This window comes from Petaurus breviceps, unplaced genomic scaffold (genome assembly GCF_028583685.1).
Source record: "Petaurus breviceps papuanus isolate PSGF00001 unplaced genomic scaffold, PetGlider_PUasm1.0 90822, whole genome shotgun sequence".
Lineage (NCBI taxonomy): Eukaryota > Metazoa > Chordata > Mammalia > Diprotodontia > Petauridae > Petaurus > Petaurus breviceps.
The window spans coordinates 3,622,673-3,639,323 of NW_027187351.1; the positions used below are offsets into that span (position 1 = coordinate 3,622,673).

General features: G+C 38.4%; 1 protein-coding gene across 1 annotated transcript in view; it reads right to left on the reverse strand.

The window, feature by feature from the left end:
- The window catches only part of PKHD1 (PKHD1 ciliary IPT domain containing fibrocystin/polyductin), a 669,991-nt gene that overhangs the window by 565,953 nt on the left and 87,387 nt on the right, over window positions 1-16,651 (reverse strand). The window contains exons 20-23 of the mRNA XM_069070581.1: window positions 16,161-16,291; window positions 12,908-13,083; window positions 3,825-3,963; window positions 118-245 (exon numbers count right to left, since the gene is read on the reverse strand). Of these exons, the coding sequence (XP_068926682.1) occupies window positions 118-245; window positions 3,825-3,963; window positions 12,908-13,083; window positions 16,161-16,291 (574 nt within the window). The remainder of the gene's footprint in view (window positions 1-117; window positions 246-3,824; window positions 3,964-12,907; window positions 13,084-16,160; window positions 16,292-16,651) is intronic.

The window sequence follows — 16,651 nt, forward strand, 5'->3', positions numbered from 1 at the left end:
AGATAGATAGATAGATAGATAGATAGATAGATAGATAGATAGATAGAGCATTTATTAAACTTTTAATGTATCCCAATTTTAAAAGTAGAAACACCCTAAGTGCATTTTCCTCTTTACCAGGTATCACTGTCTTGGGAAGTTGGATCTGAAAATGTCCTCCTAAAGGTGGGCTTATCCTTTGCAGTCTCTGGATTGTAACGCTGACCCCTCTTAGGTCTTCAGTTGCTTCTTCCTGTGGCAAGTAGCTATTGCACATGAGAGACAAAGAAGTCAATAGTAAGCAGCCCAAAGCAAGAAGCACTTCCACCCTCAGCAAGCCAAGGAAATTCCCATGATACCTGGGCATGAAATAAACTTGACCCATGGTGATGGCCATTTAGAAATACTAGTGGAGAAATAAAGTGAATTAAATGACCAAGAGTCCTTCTGACCTTCATCAGATGGAAGATGCTAGGACCCTCTCCAAAAGAAAGTCATTTAACATGGGTCTTGGTACTGTGAGACCTATGGGAAAAGAGTGACAGCCTCAGGTAATTCAGAGTCAGGAGATAGATTATCTTATTTGAATACCAAGGAAAGAACTTTAAAACCCTATTTTAGTCCATCAACAAGCTGGCATTGTACTAAGAGCAATGGATACAAAAAGAGGCAAAAACCTAGTCCCTATCCTCAAGGAGCTCATATTTTAACAGGGAAGACAAGTAAAAAGTTTATAAACAAGATACATATAGTGTAAATGGAAGATAATTTCAGAGGAAAGACACTCACAGTAGGGTGGAGAGTACTGGGGACTGGGGTAGGGAGTGGATTGAAGGGAAAGGCTTCCTACAGAAAATGGGATTTAAATTGAGTCTAGATGGAAGCCACTGAAGTCAGGAAGTAGAGGTAAAGAAGGAGAGCATTCTGGGCATGGAAAGTGGGGGGGGGGTAGAAATGGGGAGGGGGTGAACAGGAAATGAAAAGGCAGGATTCAGGAGATGGAATGTCACATGGGAGGAATAGCAAATAGACCAGTGTTACTGGATTGTAGAGCGGAGTAAAGTGTAAAAAGGCTAGAAAGGTAGGAAAGGGCCAGGTTGTAAAAAGAAAAGTCAAACAAACAGGAATTTTTATTTGATCCTGGTGGTAACAGGGAGCCATCCTCATGATGACTTATGGTGGATTATAACAGTTATTACTACTAGCCTATACCTTTGGGTAAATCAGTTCTCCTCTCTGGGCCTGTTTTCTCATCTGAAAAATTAGGTAGATCTGGAGCTAAAAGGGACGTCAGAAGTCGTCATCTAGCTTAACTCTCTTATTTTACAAATAAGGAAACTGAGGCCAACATAGGTTAAATGACTTGCCTAAGGTTGCACAACCACTAAGTGTCAGAGGCAGGATTTGAACCTGGATCCTCTGACCCCAGAGTCAGTGCTCCTCCCATCATACCACTCTAGATGAAAGGAACTTAGGAACTTGGAAATTTTTTTAATATTTAATCAACTGTATAATTTTAAAAAATCTACTCACAAACATCCATAGCAACTAATAAACAACTAAATCCCTAACTTCTATCTTTGTGATTAAACACATATATCTCTTACACCAGCTCAGTAACTTTTTAATAACAGGACTGAAACAATGCTAATATAACTGACTTCTGGGCCCGTTGCTATTACCCTCTAGTTATCGGAATCATCCATCCTTCCCTTTTTGGGGTATTTGGATTGTCACCGTACCAAAGGACACGAAGTTAGACTGAATTAAACATAGAATCATGCTGTCTACACTTCCCTATAACAGTAGATCCCCAAGACATGGAAGGTAAGAAAATTGGGGAAATCATTGTCCTATAGTGGGAGGAACACTGGCTTGAAAGTCAAAAGACCTAGGTTTAAATGCAGATTCTTTCATTTATTTCCTGAGTGACTTTGGACAAGTTGCTTTTCAAAGTTTAACGAGGTCATCCTGGTATTCGACCTGGAGTTGAAAGACCTCAGTCTGCATCCCCACTTTGCATTTATTACTCATCTGACCTTATCAGGACTCTCTGGGACTCATTTTCTTCATCCATAAAATGAAGGAGTTGGACTAGATGGTCTCAGAGTTTCCTTCTACCTCTAAAACTACAATTCTATGAAAATAGCATCCTTATTTCTGTTAACAGCGTTGCTGGGGAAATAAAGTGCTTGTGGAGTTCTGGTGCCATCTAGTGGTCATTATGGGGAGAACCAACTTTTTTCCCTCAATCAGTTCAGAATGGAAGACCTAGAAATTCTAATAAAGTGGAAAACAGTAGTATTGTAAGCTTCTTGTAAGTCCAGGATATGAAAAGAATGGATTTCACTTTACAAGTAGCTGCATCACAAAGTAGGAATCTCTAAGTATTGAATAATGCAGTGACCCATCATGGTTCCAGAAGACCAATGATGACAGAGAGGTGACGAATTCAAAGAGTAAAACTGGGCACAGACTGTTTGAGAATTTGTTTTGCTTCATTATGAATATTTGTTAGAAAGGTTTGTTCTATTTCTTTTTTCTAATGGAGGTAGAGGGAGAGAGTTGGGAAGCAAAGGGGAATAGGGATAGAGTTCACACCATGCATATGTGCACGCAAAAAATAAAAGAAAAATAAGAGGATGATTGAAGAATTTTAAATCCATAGAAGAGAACAGAAGGAATCACAGGCAAGCAGGGCAAATTTTAAAATGATATGCTGGATTAACTTATACTTAACAAGCAAAGAAAACTGCACAAAATGGAGAATTGTAGTTTCATATAGAAAAAAGATAGATATACAGACAGATGGACAGACAGACAGACAGACAGACAGACAGACAGACAGACAGACAGACAGACAGACAGATAGATAGATAGATAGATAGATAGATAGATAGATAGATAGATAGATAGATAGATAGATAGATAGATTCTCAAAAAAAACATAAGCATCTACTGAGAAATGACTGGCTTTGCAGTCGTAGTGTCTGGGTGTGAATTACTGTAGAAAATTGGAAAATAAAAAAAGCTTTATGACCACTTCTTGAGTATGTTGTTGAAGGGATCTCTTTTAGGAATAGACTCAATGATCTCTGAAGTTCCTTCCAACTCTGAGATTCTGTAATTCTGCTACTTCTGTGACCCTAAACAAGTCAGAACTTCATGAAAATAAATTAGATGATTTTAGCATCATAGATTTAAGGCTGAAAGGGACCTTAGAGGTCATCTAGTTCTCATTTTAGGCAGGTAGGTGTAACAGTGAATAGAGACGGAAAGACCTGAGCTCAAAATATGGCCACAGACACTCACTATGTTACTGTGGTTTTTGTCATTTTCTTCTCCAGTGCATTTTACAGACTGGCTCAGTTTCTTCATCTGTAAAATGAGCTGGAGAAGAAAATGACAAAAGCCACTCCAGTATCTTTGCCAAGAAAATCCCCAAAAGGGTCACAAAGAGTCAGATTCCACCAAAATAACTAACCAACAACGGTGCTTGTTTTATGGGTGAGATGTGAAGTGGCAATGAATGGCAGAAGCAGAACTGGAACCCATGTCCACTGACTCCAAATCCAACTCTCTTCCCACTGCCACACACTACTGCCTTTGGGCTCCTTTCAGTTCTAAATTAATTATCTTAATGGTAACCAAGAAGGTCAGTTTCCAGAGGTGGGGAGAAAAACCCAGCTGATTTCTGCATCCAAAGAGCCAGAATCACAGAATTTAAGAGTTGGGAGGAACCTCAGAAGCCCCCTAGTCCAACCCATTCACAAAAGGAATCTCTACTATAATATGCCCAAATAACTGTGCAACTGAGGTACAAGGAAATAAAGGCCCTTCCCTACCAAGGCTCAATGAGAGGAAGTTCCCTGCCACAGCCTGCCAGCCATAGGGTTATGTTGTAGGTTGGTGGGACTCCAGTCACAGAAAGAGATTTGATGAGCTTTCCCCCTGGTCGAGCTGTTCTGGAATTGATTTGGGAAACTGCAAAAAAGGAAGAAAGAAAATAAGCATCACAAATCAAAAACTGACTACAGATGGGAACTCCATGCTGTGAGAAAGACCCTCATGGGTATACCAAGATCCAAAACAATCAGTCAGACAATAAGCATTTAATGGGGATACAGAGAAAGGGAAAAGAGAAAGTATCCACATAAAACATGGGTTCCCCTCCATATGTAACCCTTACAATACATGTACCTGGCCTGGAGTCATGAAGACTCATCTTTCTGAGTTCAAATCTGACCTCAGATACTTATTCGCTATGTGACCCTGAGCAAATGATGTAACCCTTTTTGCCTCAGTTTTCTCATCTGTAGAAAGAAATGGAGAAGGAAATGGTCAACCTCTCCAATCTTTGCCCAGAAAACCCCAAAATGGTTCACAAAAAGTTGGACATGATTGAAAAACAATTGAACAATAATGTAATTGGAAGGGAATGGAAGAATGAAATGCCTGTGGCATCTGATAGGTCAGTACAAGGAGAAAAATGTGAAATTAACTTTCTATCATAACCAGGCTAAGACACATTAAGGTCATAGTTGAAGGACTCTACTGCCAAGGCCTTTATAACGGAGGCATAGACATGAATGTAATCAACAAATAATTTGTTTGATGACCTGTCCTCCCTTAATTCTACCTCCTCCTTACAATTTCTGAGAAATCTGTCCTGAGCCTGCTCAGACATACTAACAGAGGACATTGCCTTAATGTAACAGAATTCTGGAATGTTTGATCAACCAGAAAGTACCATATTGTTCTTGATGTAAGCTCCTTGGAGGTAGGAATGGTTTCATTTTTACTTTTATGTCCCCAGCTCAAGTACACTGTTTAGAATACAGTAGGTGCTTAATAAATGCTTCTTGGTTGGTTGGTTGATTGATTGATTGGTAGGCCAAACTTTGCTTACTAGAAGTAGTATTCCTAAAACATGGGTGCTACTTATAATCATTGTCATAGTACCATAAGTAAAGCGTAAGCCTCTCTGGCCTTCCACTAGTGCAGAGGAAAGTTACAGAAACCCAGACTATTTCTGATGACTGCATTGCTCCTACAGAAGGAAAGAGAAAGAGACTTGGGGGCTATATGAATACCTATTCCAAGTCCCTTACAAGTAAGAATCTTGCTGCAAAACCCACCTCACCTCTCTATGCCTTACTCTCAGTTCTATTCCTGAAGGTACTAGAAATTTGGAACCAGATGACATCCCCAGGATTCTCTTCCCCAAAGAGATTCAACCTTGTCCTAAAGTTAGGGTTTGGGACAGCTAGGTGGTGCAAGGAGTAGAGCCCTGGCCCTGGAGCCAGGAGGACCTGAATTCAAATTCAAACTCAGACACTTAACACTTACTAGCTGTGTGACCTTGGGCAAATCACTTAATCCCAATTGCCCCACCCTCACCCCTCCAAAAAAGCAAAAAAAAAAATAAAGTTAGGATTTTATATTCCCACAGGCAGATTGATGACTCAAAGGCTGTGATTTGAAGCTGCTAAAGTGGTGAAAGGTGTTATGTTGCAGTGAATACAGAGATAACCTTGGACCTGGTTCAAGTCCTGTCTCTGATACAAAGTAGTTGTGTGACAATAGGCAAGTCTCTTAACCTCTCAGGGCCCACAAGCAATTCTAGAAAACTCTAAGTTGCAGATAAGATGCTGCCATATTCAGGTAGAGAGAGAATGCCCTATATCAGAGGGGCTAAATTCAAACCCCATGGCAAAATTCTAGGGTGAGGCCAAACAAGATTAAAGCATAATTAGTAAATATTTAACAAAATTGATAAAAATATAATAAAACAGAAATAATGTTAATTTATAATTTTCTAAGTCAATATGCACATGTAGGGATCAGTTTCTCTTTGACACCACTGTCCTACACCAATGAAATCATGAAACACTTTGTCCTATAAAAATGTATTTATATATGTATATACACATGTATCTGTGATAGAGAGAGAAAGAGAAAGGGATGAATAGATAGAAAGTAGAAAGATGGACAGGTAGATAGATAGATTGATAGAAAATATATAGCTACCCTTCAGTCTATTGTCTCCCAACCTGACACTAACAGGCTGTGTCCTCATGGAGGAACTACTTTATGGGTCCCCAATCCTAAAGCTGTAATTTATAAGCCCCAACTGGTTATCTTTAATTCCAACCAGTAGCTCAAAAGCTACTGAATTACTGAATAGCTCAAAGCAGGGCATTGACCAATATGATAAAATGAGAACAGTGCTACAAAGCATTGCCCCCATTAACCCATTGTGGGATGTATTCTTCACCAAATATATACAACATCATTGAGGAGAGTACACATAATAGTGAGGCATACACATAGGAATCACATGAGGCCAAGGAAATTCATGTCTCTGACACTGAAGAATCCTAAAATCCTCACCATTCTCCCCACTAGATGCAATGTCTCTGCTGGACAGACTGCTGAGCAGTGCTCTCTGGTGCTGCTTCTCCCCATAACTCAACTCCCAGCTGCCAGGGCTAATTTTCCTCTGGATATATCATCTGCCCTTTTCTCTACTGCCAGGAATCATGCTTCTTGAAGTTGCTTCCTGTCCATACTAGCTTTCCTGCTTTCTCTCTTTTCCATGCTAGATGCAACAAGCTTCCTATTTGTGGGTTACCCCAGTCATTGTAAGATGTCATGGCCAATGTAAGAAAAAGAGAAAAATTTCTCCCCTTGCTGCTCTCTGGGATAGGGACAGAGTCAGAGGTTATATTCCACATAGCTGATTCCTGCCTCAAATACTCCTAGACTCTCTCTCCCTCAAGGCTAACAAACTTACTTTTTTAATGTCCACCAGGGATATACCCAATCTTCAGTCAGCCATTGACCAGCTATCCTTCTAACTACTCCAAGAAAACCTCATCACTCCAAAAGAAAAGAGCAAAGCAGAGGTTTCTTTAACATATTAACACCTCGTTACCTCTTTTATCTGCCCCTAATTTCTATTGATTAGATCAACTGGGCTAAGGGTTGAATCATAATACATACATATATACATATATATACACATAGCTACCTACATATATATATATATATATATATACATGCACATGTTTATAGGTTTCCTTTCAAAAGATTTAAGGGTGCAGTCTATCTTTAGACCAATACAGTATTATTTACTAAGTAACTACAATTTAGCCAGCACTATAAGTACAATAGAGACTATGAAAGAAATAGAAAATAACATCTGCACTCAATTGTTTACCTTCTAATTGGAAAGACAGAATTTATCCTAGAAAATTTTGTTGATGGCTCAAGATTCTATAATTCAATACTAAATTGCATGGTACAAACCATTGGCAATGTTCCTGCTACTTTTTTTGTTAGTGATGAGCACATGACTGACATGTGCAGTGTAGTATGAAGACTAAGTATATATAGAGTTTACTGTGTAAACTAAATGCAATTTCACACAAAGTTAATCTGACATATTTAATGGGATATGTGTTTACTTGGAGGGATGAGACAAAAAAGAAGAGACAAAGGAGAGAGAAGGGCAGGAGAGCCAGAGTTGCCCATTGTCATAGATGCCAAGGGAGGTATGAGGTTTCTCGTAACTGGATCTAGGGGATAATTGTGCTGTACAGTAAATAGACATAAACAGCAAACACGACTGTGATTAGTATTACACAACCCAAATAATTGTTTACTTAATCTCTTTTCTTTATGTCAGTTTTCCTTGTGTGTGTGAGTATGTGTGTGTGTGTGTGTGTAATTAGTGACAAGGTTGACAATTCTTGATTTCATTTAATCTTCAGGGTCAAAATAACACAAACATTAAGAAACAAATGTCCTGGCGGGGTTTCTGTGCTCCTAATTCAACCACCTCTAGGCCCAGAACAAAATGACATTCAATCTCATTTGGACTCTTTACCTGAGCCAATCTGTGCTACTCTATGCCCCAGATCAGATGTCCTGGAGATCAGAAAGTGGAAGCAGTAGACCCAGAAGCCCTAGTCTGCCTATTAAGCATAATCAGCATACATGCATACATGGAAGGGGTAAGGGGAGAAGGGAATTGGAAAGAGTCAGGGATGTGCTGGTAACTATTTGACAACCAGCTCTCTGGAGGGAAAATATAGCACTGACACACTTTTAAGTTTAATTTGCATTATTAACATTTTCTTTACTTTTTTAAGTCCAGACAATCAAGCCCTGATTTGCAGTGTTTGTAGATTTTCCAAGGTATAGGTGTTCATACTGAACATTTAACAATCCATTCATCTCCCCTGAGATAGTTGGAGATGGCTCTAGCACAGAGATGTCCCATTCACATGGGCATGTGGCCTTGCAAAACCCTTGAGTGCTACTGGAACCAGATTAAAATGTAATTAGAAAATGTTTAACAAGATAAATAAAAGTAAATACAATATAGATGATGTTAAATGTTGATTTTCTAAGGCAATATGTGACCTGAAGGGATCCATTTCTATTTTTACCTTACTCTAACACATCCCTGGGAGTAGGGGGAGAAAGGGAAAGAAAAACCTCAGGGGAGGGTACTAAAGTCCACAGAAAAGAAGACCATACAATGAAGAATGGTGCTGGATCTCTATCATCTAGGGAAGAAGAAAGCTTTAGAATTAAGGGAAAGATGGAAAGACCACAGGGAAGAAAAAAACTGAGCCCCTAGATGTCCTTTCTGACCAGTTCCTCCTTCCCAACCCTCAGGGACCAAAAGAGGACCAAAGCAGGTTTAGTCAGTCAAAGGATTAGCAAAAATTTCTGCAAATAAGGATGCCCATGATCTATTGTATCACATGCAACAAACAAACCGATAAAAACAAAGCTGCAGAGTGGGTAGCTTCAGGGCTAAAATTCAAGATGACCTGGCTTTGAATCCTTCTTTAGATATTTACTGGCTGTTTGACCTCCTAAAGCCTCTCTGAACCTCAGTCTCCTTAGCTATAAAATTGAGGATATTAATAGCATTTATGTCACAGAGTGTTGAAAAGATCAAATGAGATAAAACATAAAATGCTTTGCAAACTTCAAAAAGCTATGTAAATGTTAGTTAGTTATTATTATCTGTTCTGGGCCACCATAAATTTATTTAACAGTATTTAATTCCACAATGAAAGATTTTAAAAGCTCAACCTGGTGAGTGTACGCATTGTAGTGAGTGAATTTTAGTTAATGTGTAAATAAGATCCACCCTTCCCTGCTTTGAAAGGAACTAGAAAAAAGGGCAAGTGTCCAGTGTCTGAAGTGGGAAAGGGGATTTCCCTGAAGAGTTGAAGAAGGGCAGAAAGGAGACACTGAAGAGGAACTTGAAGGAGGTTATTCAGACCTTGATTTATCTTCAACCACAACCACCTGTTTCTTGTTTTTCTTTTTCTTTTCCTTTTTTTTGGTCCTTGAATTCTCCTTGCCCATATATTATGCATAATGGACTCATAAACATTTATAAAATTTAATTGAACTGGAACATACAAAATTTATCTTCCCCTGTAGTTAGGTAATGAAGCACAAAACTAAAGGGAATTCATACTCTGCATGCCCTTCATGTCCCCTGGCAGTCTTATCAGTTCTACTTCCACAGCATGCCTTGCATCTATCACCTTCTCTCTACTTGTGTAGCCACTGCTTTAGTTCAAATTTTCCCAACTTCTTTCCCAAATTATTGGTTTTCTCATTGATCTCCCTACTCCAAGTCTCTCTCCTCTGAAATTCATCTCCCATACAACTGACAAAGTGCTTTTCTTAAAGCTCAAGCAGGTATAACCACACCATTCCCTATAAATAAATTATATAAATTTATAAATAAATAAATTCCAACAACATTTTTCCGTTGAGGAAATTGAGGCACTGAGGGGATGTGATTTGTCCAAGGGTCACATACCTAGTAAGTGTCTGAGGCCAGATTTAAACTCAGTAAGATGAGTTTTTCTGACTCTAGGCACAACACTCTATCCACTGTGCTACCTAGCCACTTTAACCTATCTGAAAAGTGGCCATCCAGCCTCTGCTCAAAAACCTCCAATGAGACAGCCATTCCACTTTTAGACAGTCTTCATTTAACATTTCACAATCGGTTGTTAAACATAACAAATGTTTTTAGAGATAGATTAACCTGCCAAACACAAGGGGAACTTTCCCATCTTGGATAGCCAAAGCTCACCTGTCTGGTAAATACAAGGAATAAGGCAGATACAGAAAAAAAAAAAACACACAGAAAATGGCAACAGACAGATAAAAGGGATCTCATTTTGGGTGCCTAGGTGGCGCAGTGAATAGAGCACCGGCACTGGAGTCAGGAGTTCCTGAGTTCAAATCCAGCCTCAAACATTTAACACTTACTAGCCCTGGGACCTTGGGCAAGCCACTTAACCCCAATTGCCCTGCCTTCCCCCCACCAAAAAGAAAAAAAAAAGATCTCATCCCTACAATTCAGTCCTAACATTTTCTTATGGGAATATGGAAAGCACCTCTGATTTTGTGTGGGGAGCTCTTGATAAAGGACTTCCTTCCACCAATTCACCAAAAAGAACTGAGTTGCAGTTTAGGACCTAAATTGCACATCACAATTTCCTAGGACTTATGTGCATATTACTTGGAAAAACCCAATAATTTTGATTAGCATTATTTTGTGACAGCAATAGTCATGCTCATGTGTTTCTGCTCACACTAAGCTGACCCAGAAGATAGAACGTGAGGATATGAGACTGAATTGAGCTGATTCCCCACACTTATAGCTAGTTCTCTATCAGGTGAGTGCTCTATTTCATACCATACACATTTCATCTCTTTCTTTGCTGTGCTTTGTGCTACTAGGTTTAGAATTAATAGAGGAGCAAGGAAATGTGCAAATGTATCTTCTTAAGAGCATGATTCAATGACTGATAGAGATACAATAGCAATGATATGAGAAAGTCAAAAACTTCAAGGATCATTCAAGCCTATAATGAAAGAAGATCATTCACACCAAACGGCAACAGAAATTGTAGCCAAAAAAAAAAACACAATGTCAAGAGATGATATACTATTGCTACAAAATATCTTGATTATTCTTGAAATACTGGTAGACTGGATAAAGTGCTGAACTTAGAAGCAACAAGACCTCAGTTCAAATCCTTCCTCAGACACTTAATAGTGGTATGACCTTGAGCAACGAGCTTAACTTCTCTCAGTTTCAGTTTACTCATCTGTAAAATAGGGGTAAGGTGAAACAACATACATAAAGTACTTTCTAAACTTTAAATTACTACATAATAAATGCAAGCTATTAGAGCATAGCATAAGCTTCCTGAAGTTGGAAAAACAAAAACAAAGCAGAAGCAAGAACAGGTGTGAAAAATATATGCCAATCTTTACATAAAGAAAAAAATGCTTGTAAGATGCAAGACAATACAAAGACTGGAATACTAAATATTGGGAGGAGAAAGCAATGTTTTTGTCTGAAATTTACTTTTTCATTCAAAGTATCATAAGGAGAAATTCAGGTAAGCCTATAAGGGGCATCTACTGTAAAACACCCACCAAAAAATGTTTTAAGGATTTTTTAATGTCTAGCAGAGTTGTGAGTTCATTTCCCACTGAGCAAATGATGAACTCTGAGAAATCTATTGATATGTCAACAAGCAGAATGAATATAGAATTACAGAAATTCCCAAATGGATATGGAATGTTGCAACTTAACCATGTACCATTCCACATGTCATGAAAGGCTGAGAAGTTTATCCAATAAGAGACAAATATGATTTGATGGCCTACAAACTAACCTGATTTAGACATTGAAAATCTAATCAAGACTGGACCTGAAAAATTGGACTATTAATCAAAGGTACTTTTAATATCCAATTGAATTAAGGTTTAATTTCATGGTGAAGAATTAAATAAAAGTTTCAAAATCTTGTTACCTCAATGCCAGATCTGGAAAATAAGTGATTACAGCAAAATTCTGACATATTGCTTGGTAAAAGTTTTTGTTTTTAAGATATAAAAAGTTGTAGGGTTTAGCATAAGTCAATAGCTTCAAATGGTTTTATTTTGTTCCAGTTAATTTGCACAGCACTGTAGTAGTGAAGGACTGCCTAAAGCACACAGCTAAGAAATTTCAGAGGTGGTCCTCAAACTCTAAGTCTGACATTGTATCCATTATGCCATGCTTCCTTTATAACACTTTCTTAGAAGTAAGATGATAAGGACAAGTTTCAAGGGAAGACAAAATAAGGGACCTCTAGTCTCTCAGCACTTTGTCATTCAATCGTCTTTCAATTTTGTCTGACTTCATTACTGCATTTGAGGTTCTCTTGGCAAAGATACTGGAGTGGTTTGCCATTTCCTTCTCCAGCTCATTTTACAGATGAGGAAACTGAGGCTAACTGGGTTAAGTGACTTGCCCAGGGTCACACAGCTATTAAGTGCCTGAGGCAGAATTGAACTTCTGAACATGTGCCTTCCTGTTTCCAAGTCCAGTGTTCTATCCACTGTACTACTTAGCTGCCATAACCATTATAAAGTATATGCCCTTCCTTTTTTAAATATAAAGTACAAGATTTGTGATAGTGTGATCTAAACTGGAAGGAACCTTAGACATCATCTAGTCCAAACACCTCATTTTTCAGTTGAGGAAATTGAGGCACAGAGAGGTTGTGATTTGTCCAAGACCACACAGGCAGTAAATGACAGAAGGATTCAAATTCAGGTTTTATAATGTCAAGTTCATTCCTCCTCTAATGGGAGATCATTAAAGTAACCTGTACCATCAGTTGTCATCCCTCTTTTAAGTAGTTTTGTTTAACTGTGTTAGGGCATATACTCTAGGAAGAGGAAGTAATTTGTGTTTTTTGGGTAGTGTCTCTTCTATCAAAATAAACCATATAGTTAAAAGAAAAGAAAAAACCAATAATAAGTAAGGTGGAGAAAAGTGTTCAATAGACAGGAAAAGAGGTGGGAATTAGATAATCACCTGCTAAATTTCTATCTGCAACAATAATTTCATCTATGTAGAATGGGGTCTTCTCATGGACTTGGGGAAACACATTAATCTGATGCACCAGCACAGGGGAGTTGGCCAGATGGTCGTGGAGGTCCTCAGAATGCTGCACACATGTCTCCCAGAGGTTGTTACAGACAAATTTCCAGCTGAAAAACAACAGATAGGGTGAAAGTTGACCATACCTGATAAGTAGCAGAAGTGGTCTGAAGGGTCACTTAGAAACCCCTCTTCTTTGGGAATGGGGAGACTGAGTTTGGAAGGGTTGGATTTAAGCAGTAATTCTCAGACACATTTAGTCTCCATATTACTTAGATGGTGTTATGGGAATGGGAATCTGAAGATCTTCCCTGCCCCTTGGCCCTTTGATAGGCTTAAGTGACTCTGAGAACCTTCTCTGATTTGAAAATATACTCTTGCCCCCTAATAGGCTAAATGTGGAGCTTGTGGTGGGAGGCTTGTTTTTCAGGAATGACCACACCTTGGTTACTCTGTGATTGTGTGAAGAGGGTTGTGACATTCTCTGAGCCAGGGGAAGGCTATATATATCCTGATGTGACATTTTTCTTTGGGGCTCACTTTGAGAAGAGTTGTGTGATTTGACAGATGAGACTCTGGTTTAGTTGAGCCCCCCGGCTTTGAAAACCCAGATGTTGGTGCTTCCCTCTCTGGTAAGTGGGTAAGAATATAATGGTCAGATAGCTGGAAGCCCTATCTGCTGATCTGTTTCTCTGAAATTTTTGTCTGCTTGTAACCTCTCTTTGTATTCCCTGAAGTTTGGGGTGCTGACCTTTTCCCCTTGAAAAAGGTAAATGACATATGTTTGATTAAAGCAAGATTGTTAACCCATTTTGAGTTGCTTTCTTTTAGAAAAGCAGATAGGAACCTGTGCTAGCAGCCATCCTGGGTATACTAGGGTGCTTGCTGCTGCAAATGGGAAAAAGATCCCTGACATGAGTTAACCTACTAAATTGTTTACCACTGGGGGAAAAAAAGTCTTATTGTAACAAAGATTCTTAACTTGGGGTCCATGGATCTGCAATGGGTCCATGAATAGATTTCAAAGGGCACCTGTGAACTCAGATGAGAAAAATCACATCTTTATTTTCACGAACATAACTGGAAATTTGGCATTTTCTTCTACTATGAATTAAAAAAAAACATTTTGAGAAGTGGTCTATAGGCAGCCCCAGGATGCCAAAGGGATTCATGACTCCAAAAAGGTGAAGAACCCTTACATTAGAATGAATAGAAACAAAGGCATAGTTTTTTTTTTATGAGATGCCACTTAAGCACTCTCTTAAAAGTTAGTCATTATTGATTCATGCCTGAAGCAAAAGAATGAATGTCTTCATGAGAGCATAAATAAGCATTACAAGGTCCCTGCCCACATAATATATGAAGTACTCTTTGAGGACTACACTGTGGAGATTATCTCAGACTTCTAATTTAGTTTGGACAACAGTTTACCACAGGTACTTTTGCCTGACTCTCTATTTCACCCCTCTGTGAATGTTACAAAAAAATGGATCAAGCAAGCATTTATTAAGCACCCTATATGTACTGGGCACTGTGCTAGGTTCAAAACAATGCTTGCCCTGAAGGAGCTTACATGCTATTTGAGCAAACATTATTTAGAGTCAGAGGGCCTAGGATCACATTTTGGCTCTTTCATTTACTACCTATGTGATAATGAAGAAGTCACTTCCCCAATCAGGGCCTTTGGTATTATTATCTTTAAATCGAAAGAATTGAACTAAATGGCCTCTAAATGTTCATCCAATTCTAAATTTAAATGTTATTATCTTACGATCCTATGTAAAATATCTACAAAGTAAATGCAAAGGGAATTGTGGAGGGAGGTACTAGCAATTGGTAGGGATTAGGAAGGATCTTATGGTAGTTGAGTTAAGCTTTAGAGGAAATTAGAGATTCTAGAGGGCAGCACAGTGGATAGAGTATCAGACCTGGAATCAAGAAGACTCATCTTCCTGAGTTCAGATCTGGCCTCAGACACTCTGTAGATGTGTGTCCCTGAGCGAGGCACTTAACCTTGTTTGCCTTATTTTCCTCAGCTGAAAAATGATCTGGAGAAGAAAATGGCAAACTGTTCCAGTATCTCTGTGAAGAAAATCCCAAAAGTGGTCACAAAAAGTTGGATACAACTGGGAAAATGACTGAAGAGATTCTAGAAGGGAAAAGTGGAGTGCTTTCAAACAGGTATGCTGAGGAGTTCCACTGTAAGCCAGATAGGGGAACAACCTGTACAAAGTCAGGGAGATAGCAGATGAATCTCTATGTTCAAGGAACAGTGAACAGGCAACTTTGGCTAAAATGTAGAATTCATGAAAGAGATTATAGTGCAATAATCTTGAAAAGTAAAGCTGGAGACAGATTATAAAGGACTTTAAACATCTGAGAAATTTTTACTTCACCTTAGAGAAAATTGGGAGCCACTGGAGTATTTTGAGCAGAGCAATAACAATGGTCAGGCTTGTGCATTTGGAAAATCAATTTGTCAGTTGTGTATAAGTCTGAATTAGATAGGACAGAAGCAGGGAACCAGTGGCCTTGAGGCCACACATGGCCCTCTAGGTCCCTAAGTGTGGTTCTTTGACTGAATCCAAACTTCACAGAACAAATCATCTTAAAAGGATTTGTTCTGTAAAACTCAGACTCAGTCAAAAGGCTGCACCCAATGTTCCTGCCCCCTGAGATAGGAGAAAGAGGAGAGGAAGGTGAAGCAGGCCAATACTATGGAAATGCCCATCATGACTGATATCATTTATGTTACAGCCATACCCATGGTTACTATAAGAGGAAGAGACTCATTGCTTTGGGTTCTCATCTTTATTCTGTCACCAACTCATTATGTAACCCTGGGAACGTTCTTTCCTTTTCTATAGAATGGAATTTGAATAAGTCACTCCTAGGGTCTTATCTAGTTCTAACATTCTATGATCCCATATATATTTAAGAAGTGATATCATCCTTTAGAAAGGATACCCTGTCTCAAGATTTAAATTTGTTAGCTATTATTAATTATAATAATTAATTTCTCTCATTTTGACCCTCTACTGATCATAATGGATTATGGGATCATAATGCCTAAAATACAATCAGACAAAAGCAAACAGTTGTTACCCTAGGTATATTGTTGTCTTCATCCTAAACACGAACCCCAACTCTCTGAATTCAAACAGAACTTCTCTCCCAAATTAAATACCTTTCAGTCCTCAACTGCTCTGGATTCCATCCACAGGAAATCTTCTTCTTTACAATCTTATAAAATTTACTTGTGAAGGATACTGAGATGATCATGGTATCATTCATATGACCTTTATATGCAAAGCACAGCTAGAAACAAAAAACATGTTTTTTGTTGATTACTACAAGCAGCAATCACTCAATAAGTATTTACTGAACACCCAGTATTTGACTAAAACTGTGCTAGACATTAAAGGATAATGATAAATAGATAGATAGATAGATAGATAGATAGATAGATAGATAGATAGATAGATAGATAGATAGATAGAGGTAGATAGGGAAATAAAGGTAAGTAGGTACATAGAAAAAATTAAAAGCAATAGAAAGATGATAGATAGGTACATGACAGATGATAGATAGATAGATAGATAGATAGATAGATAGATACATAGATAGATACATAGATAGATAGATAGATAGATAGATAGATAGATAGATAGATAGATA